Raw genomic sequence first — 7,309 nt, forward strand, 5'->3', positions numbered from 1 at the left:
TTTTTTTGTTTTTTGCTTGATTTTTTCGTTTTTGTTTTTCCTTTTTTTTAAATGGCTTGATGATTTTTTATAGTTCATGAACTTTTTCTTGAAATCGATGAATTTTTTTTCAAATTCACCAAACTTTTTGTCAAAATTGATGAACTTATTTCAATGAATGAACGTTTTTTTTAATTTGATGTACTTTTTTCTCAAATTCAATGATTTTTATTAATTCGATGAACTTTTTTTATATTTGATGAACTTTTTTTACATTTCATGAAAAAAAAATTGATGAAAAAATTTCAAATTGGATAATTGTTTTCCCAAAATTAATGAAATATTTTTTTTAATTCAGTGAACTTTTTAAAATTTCAGGAAGTTTTTTCAAATTTGATGGACTTTTTCCTAAAATTAATGAACTCTTCTTTAATTCCGTGAACCTTTTTAAATTTTGATGAACTTTTTCAAATTCAATGAACTTTTTTTATATTTCGGTGAACTTTTTTTAAATTCGTTGAACTTTTTTTGAACGCCGATTAACTATTTTTCAAATTTGATGAACGGTTTTCAAAATCATTGAACTTTCTATAAAAATTAATGAACCTTTTTTTCAAACTTGATAAACATTTTCCAAATTTGATTATTATTATATTTATAATCTATGAACATTTTTCTAATTTGAAGAACTTTTTTGCAAAATCGATATACTTTATTTTCTAAAAATCAATGAACTTTTTCTGGACCTGCAGAGGTGCCGAGCTCTTTGAAGGGCCGGCCCAAGGCAGGGCACTGCAGGCGCCAGCAGGGCAAACGGGCGCCTGCAGCGCCGTATAGGAGGTCCCATATTGCTTCCCTGACGCAGTACCAAACTATGTACAGATGATGATTTTCGACGTGTTTTATCTCAGTCAGGCCCAGCTGAAACACACATGCAAACAGGCAAAAAACAACGATGCAGTTAACCAAACACATTCATAATTTGCAGCGGAAGAGTAAGGGCAGCAAAAAACACAAACAAAGATTAAGATTGCTCTGATATTTACAACACACCTTGGACCAGAAAAGTATCCACACTACTGATACATGAATGCACTGCTTATTTAAGCCATAAATTTAAACCAAAATACACAAATGGTCTATAGACATCGACATGGGTCATGGCAACAGATGCATGCGACAGGGAAGTGATGTCTAGGCGCCCCCGCGAGCAGCCTCCTGGAGACACTTCACAGCGCTGTCGTAGTTGATGAAGCCCATGAACCAGAAGTCATGGTTATCAACAGAAACTACCTGGATGTACCTCTCTGCAGGATTCTGTTGACTAGCGGTAGGGGTGACTGATCTCAGATGAGGTACAGGTACAACTATCTGTGAGAACATGCAGATACGAATATGATCAGCTGCAGTACGATAAGATGAACACGATTCCCTTCGGTTTGCACGACCCAGAGAAGCAATAAAAATAAGTGATGTTTTCATGTCTTATTGAATAATACTTCCTCCGTTCCTAAATATAAGTATTTTTAAAGATTTTACTAGAAGACTAAGTACGAAGTAAAATGAGTGAATTTAAGCTCTAGAGTATGTCTATATACATCCGTATCTAGTCCCTAATGAAACCTTTAAAAATACTTATATTTAGGAACGGATGGAGTAGTTGTATTGGAATCTGCAGATTCAGCAAACCACTGCAGATCGCATGCTCTGTCAAGCAATTGTGATGCAATGTTGTGTTTCCTCATCAAGGATAAGCATGTAGTACTAAAGATATGAATAAATTTCAGGTCAAAAAAGATATGAACAAATTTCGTTTGTAGACTAAGCTAAGTTTCTTTAAAAAGAAAAAAATACAAGAACTACTGCACATCACGACGAGTACATACCTTGTAAATGGCGGACTCGGTCTTATTATCCTCAGTGACATATGCCACGGGGCTGTCACTACAAAAAGCAAGCTTGGCGGTCGAGACGTACAAGACGCCCATTATCGGGCCATGAGAGGTCGAGAGGTAGCATGCGTAGGCCTTCTTGAGCTTCTCGTCAGGCAAGCACTCAAACGTCTGCTGAAATATCTTGTCGTATCCACCTTCCGATTTGACCTTGGATATCTGAGCGATCCTCCCCATTGCAGCATCCGTAATGCTAGGCCCGGTTTTCACTGCACAAGTCCACGCAGGTTCATGGGTCAACATGTACTATGTATAGGTGCTATTTTTAGATGAAATGTGTCAGCAGCTGCTGAACTGAAAAATGGCTAATCAGTTGGATGCCGTGGGAATCGGGAGACTCACGGTGCTGCCAGACGTCGCCGGCGATGCCCTCGGTCTTGCGCGCGGCCTCGCCGAACCTCTTCCCCACGGAGCCGAGCATCTCCCTCAGATTCTCCGTGGTGCCTGCGGCAACCGATTCCCCGGACAATTGATAGCCGTCAGCACAAACGCGAACCATATCGAATTCAATCTCGGAACAAGAGCTGTAGCCGCAGAGAACGGGACAGCATGAGATAGGTAGTGGCTGGCAGTGGTAGGAGACTTACTCTTGGCGGGCGGTCCGGAGGACGGCGAGGACAGCACGTAGGGGTTGGAGCCCGCGGGCGCCACGACCGGCGGCGGTGGCGGCGCGAGGTCCTCCGGGGACATGCGCGGGTACGCGGCGGCCGCGTGGGCTTCGGGCTTGGAGTCCATGGGCGATCGGCGGGAGGAGGAGGAAGCGGGGACGGGAAGGAGAGAGATCAGAAACGAGGGAGACAGTGGGCAGAGTTGACGGCTCTCCAAGGGACGTGGTGGGGGACGCGACACGGCGACGCAATCTAGCGCGGGGGACTATAATGGTGGGAGCGAGCGTCCAACTGGCACAAGTAACCGACGCGCTCCCATTTTTCGCGGCCAGACAGCGTGACCACAACCGTCCGTGTCGTGTCGTGTCGTTGCGGTCGGCTGCCGCGCGCCATCAACGGACAACGGCCTCAACCTGCACACAACTAGTAGCTTTTCCTTTTTGCCTGTTTGATTTGAATTGCAGCTGACTACTGACGGGCCACTATTTTCATCAAGACTAATAACAAACACAAAAGCTAGTACGTAAAAATAATTTGACAGGCATAAGGATAAATTTTCCATGAGGTAGAAGGAAATCAGCAGAAAGTTAATGATTCAGAGGTACTACAATAAGATGTGTGATCTAAAACGTACTCCCTCCATCCGAAATTGCTTGTCGTACAAATGGATAAAAATTAATGTATCTAGAACTAAATTACATCTAGATACATTCATTCATATGACAAAGTACTTCCGGAGGGCAATGCATTGAGTCGAATAATGAGGGAGGAAATGATCACCCCTCCACCAAATTACTTTACCAAACAAGGACCACTAGGATCCAAACAATTTCTAACTATTCACTCGAATAATTTTTAACTTAATTAGGGGGAAATAATAAGCCCAAAAAGTGAAGCATTCAAACAAGATATTCATGAAATAACAGAGCGCATGGCATCATACTAGCTGAACCTTTTTCAGTGTATAAACCTACCACCAAAAGAACTGCCTGGCTAACATAACTGGAACTTGCAAAGAGCATAACAAATGATGCTCTCACTTACCCACTGCAACCCTCACAGGACAAACTGACAAAGAAAATTGACAGCAGAAATTAAATGGATTAATTTCTGCTAAGAACAGAGCAAAACTCTGGCAGTAAACAAGACATGATATTCAAGCTGACCGGAGACGATATATTCCTGATAGGTAACCAAACGCATAATCTTCTCCAAACTGCCAAAGTCTGAGCTTGCGCGCATAGTAGGTCATGTCACTGCAGCTGTTTCAGCAATACCAGTATTACTCTATTAATGACAGCTTTAAGCTAAGAGTTTGCTGCATCCAGTTTGTAGTGTGGCATATTAATGACTAATGAGGAAGCAACCTACATAGCTATCAATTTTGAAACGTTATCTTCTTAACAAAATTGTGAACCAAAAGAATAGTAGAGGAGTGTAACAATACTGACAATGAAATAAATTGACAGTGGGAACGAGATGAGAATTAACAATTCTGTATTCAGACAGGAAGCTACATATATACATGAAAATACAACAAAATTGGTTCATCAAAGAGATGTGAAACTAAAAAGAGACGAGCGTTACCATACTAGGCCTTGGCCATACAGATGCCCACCGGCCACCTCTATTACTAGGCCTTGGCCATACAGATGCCCACCGGCCACCTCTAACTCTGCCGGCAAGTATAAGGCCTTTCAAACGTTGGCTGCAGAGAAGAGTGCCATGTAAGCAGGATTGCATGAAGGTAGTGGCATGTCAAGGAAACACAGCAGCAAGTCCTGTGCTTTGATGTGAGACGGTGCCATACTGCCTATCGACGACTCCACGCAACTCAGGCTCAAAGTGTCCGGTGCGTTGCAACCATACTACCCTGGTACAGTATCAGTATAAACAGGTTTGGTTTGAAACCCATACCTAACCTGGTAATGGAACAGCTGTGTGGTTTGGTTCAGGCTACCTCAGTGGGTTTTAGCCTTTTGGGACCTGTGAATAACCCCCACAATGTTTGGCAGTTATCCTTATAAACCAACTGTGTCTTGGGCATGCTCATCTTAAAACCTAGTGAAGATGTAATTTCTCCTTCCTGGATTTATGAGCATCCCATCCTTGATGTCAACACTCCATGTCGAAATATCCACAACGCTTTAAGGATGCTGAATTGCCATACCACGTGAAATTTGAAGATGCCACCTAACCAACAGTCTGACAAATAAGTGTCCGCGAGATTTGATAGTATGTACTTTTGTTCTCACATGTTATTGCCGCTTTGCCTGATGATATAGACTGCACTGGTCCATTGAGAAGAGAAGAGCGGATTAAGTAATCCTGCATCAATCATGAGGGTAATAGGTACTCCCTCTGTAAACTAATATAAGAGTGTTTAGATTACTATTTTAGTGATCTAAATGCTCTTATATTAGTTTACAGAGGGAGTACATAACATGCAATAACCATAATATGATTATTTCTCATGATTTAGGATATCGGCCAGCTGAAAGTAATATACTAACACCCATGCTCCAGCAATGGACGAAAATATCAAAGAAATTTAACAGAGTTAGACTAACCGAACATATATTAGATTTCAAATATGAAGGCAAGATACACGCAAGCACCTGAATTGGGATCAGAACTTAGCAAAGAGCAGGGGATTCAGGTTTGGTGCAATGTTTTTGTAGCATATTCATTACATCATGGGGCGAGATGACGTCGCCTTTTGATATTTCTGTATCAAAACCAGGCAAACTCTGCAATAACTTTTGCCCTTCAATGCTTGCCCCAAGAGAAGTGACAATAGTTGAAATAATTTTAGGATCAAGTGCTACATCCTTGGCTGTCATTTCACGAGTTAACTCAAGAATCTTCTCGGTGTCGCCTTTAGCTCCATAACCTTGGATCAGTGAATCAAATACAGCAACGTCAGGCACAAAGCCACTTGCTGTCATCTGTTTAAGCACACGCTCCGCCGCTGCTAGGTCTCCAGATTTTGCAAACATGTTGATTGGGATAGAATATGTCACAGCATCAGGAATCAGCCCCTCATCAATCATATCTTTAAGAAACTCTTCCGCAATTTTCTTCTCCCCTGATTTGAAAGCACCATGGATCATAGTGCTATAAGCAGCAGCATCTAATTTGCAGTTCCTATCCATTTCATTGAACAAATCCCTGGCCTGTCCCATCATGCCTTGATCACACATAGCTTTAAGCAAAGGAATATAGTGAACTGGCTCAGGCTCCATCCCTTGATGTCTCATTTCAGACAAGTAGCTTTCCGCACGTTCAACTTGCCGCATTTTACAGAAGCCATTTATCAATATGCTATAGGTGAACGAATCAGGCTGTAGCCCAGAACTAGCCATCTCATCCATCAGTTCCATGGCCTTCTTTACCTTGTGGACTCTAAGGAGCCCACCAATCAGCAGATTAAATGTCACCAAATTACACCTGCATCCATTCTCAGCCATCATGGCCCGGACCTGGAGTGCTTGCCGCATCCAACCAATCTTACAAAGTCCATGTATAACCGAGTTGAATGTCATCAAATCAGGCCTAACTCTAGTTTCACCTTGCATCATCTCCTCTAACAACGCCATCGCCTCATCCATCTCGAGCACACTAGATAGCCCTGTGATGAGTGTGTTGTATGTCACAACATCTGGTTGCACGCCCTTCTCCGACATATTCTTCCGCAAATCGAGTGCCTCCCTCACAGACCCTTCCTTGCACATGGAATTGATCAGCACATTGTAGGTCACCACGTTTGGCTCCAACCCCCGCTCCGTCATCATGTCCATCACCCGTGCTGCTTTTTTCACCTTCCCGTGTCTACACAGGCTATCGATCAAAGCAGTGTACATCACAACATCAGGCTCAATACCCCTGCCAGACATTTCCTCGAACACCTTGCCTACGCTTTCCCACCTCCCGGTCTTGCAGTAACCATGGAGCAAACAGCTGTACACAACCACGTTAGGCTCGATGCCACTCTCGCACATCTCATTCAGCAGCTCGACGGCCGTGTCAACGTCCGCGGCATCGCAGAGCCCACGGATGAGCGTGCCGTAGGTGACCACGTCGGGGCGGACGCCGCAGTCCTGCATGGACCGAAGCAGCCCGACAGCCTGGGCCGCGCGACGGTCGGCACAGAGCGCGCGCATGAGGGTGGTGTAGGAGATGGCGTTGGGGCGGGAGGCGAGGCGGGGCTCGTGCGACATGACGCGGAGGAGGAAGAGCGCGGCGTCGAGGCAGCCCTGGCGGCAGAGCGCGGCGAGGACGGTGTTGTAGGAGACGGCGTCCCGGACGGAGGGGAGCGCCGAGAGGAGGGCGGGGGACTCCGGGAGGGGCAGCAGGCGGAGGTGGCGGTTGAGGCGCGCGGCGGCCTCGCCTCGGCCCCGGCGGAGGAGGACGGCGAGGTAAGGCGCGGCGCGCCTCGGGGGCGTCCGGGACGAGGCGGACGCGACGGAGGCCGCGACGGCGACGAGGGCGCGGAGGACGCCGGGGCCCGCGTGCTTCCTCGTCATGGCGGGCTGTTGGCGGAGCGGAAGCGGCGGCGGCGGCGGCGCGGGTCGGCACAAGAGCTGTGGTTTCGCGCGTCGTTGTGACAAGTTTGTCCGGAGGGCCGTGGCCGTGTGTTCGGGCTGTTTGACAATGATGAGATAGAGGCCTTGCGTGAAGATGGCCTGATTGCCTCTTTCCGGGAATGGAGCATGGACCTTCAAATTTTTATTTTCTTTCAAAGTAAACCTAGAAGTTCAAATGCATCCG

At 45.4% G+C, this 7,309-nt stretch overlaps 2 protein-coding genes across 2 annotated transcripts; both read right to left on the reverse strand.

Annotated features, from left to right (window-relative positions):
- Positions 1 to 975: 975 nt before the first annotated feature.
- LOC123425262 (GEM-like protein 1) lies at positions 976 to 2,816 on the reverse strand. The gene is made up of 4 exons (XM_045108940.1): positions 2,519 to 2,816; positions 2,274 to 2,375; positions 1,866 to 2,140; positions 976 to 1,350 (listed from the first exon to the last, which is right to left on the reverse strand). The coding sequence occupies exons 1-4, from the start codon at positions 2,664 to 2,666 to the stop codon at positions 1,174 to 1,176; spliced, it is 702 nt and encodes a 233-aa protein (XP_044964875.1). The 5' UTR covers positions 2,667 to 2,816; the 3' UTR covers positions 976 to 1,173.
- Positions 2,817 to 4,021: 1,205 nt separating this feature from the next.
- LOC123425657 (pentatricopeptide repeat-containing protein At4g28010-like) lies at positions 4,022 to 7,065 on the reverse strand. The gene is made up of 2 exons (XM_045109358.1): positions 5,158 to 7,065; positions 4,022 to 4,830 (listed from the first exon to the last, which is right to left on the reverse strand). The coding sequence occupies exon 1, from the start codon at positions 7,063 to 7,065 to the stop codon at positions 5,176 to 5,178; it is 1,890 nt and encodes a 629-aa protein (XP_044965293.1). The 3' UTR covers positions 4,022 to 4,830; positions 5,158 to 5,175.
- Positions 7,066 to 7,309: the final 244 nt, after the last annotated feature.

This window comes from Hordeum vulgare, chromosome 2H (genome assembly GCF_904849725.1).
Source record: "Hordeum vulgare subsp. vulgare chromosome 2H, MorexV3_pseudomolecules_assembly, whole genome shotgun sequence".
Taxonomy (NCBI): Eukaryota; Viridiplantae; Streptophyta; class Magnoliopsida; order Poales; family Poaceae; genus Hordeum; species Hordeum vulgare.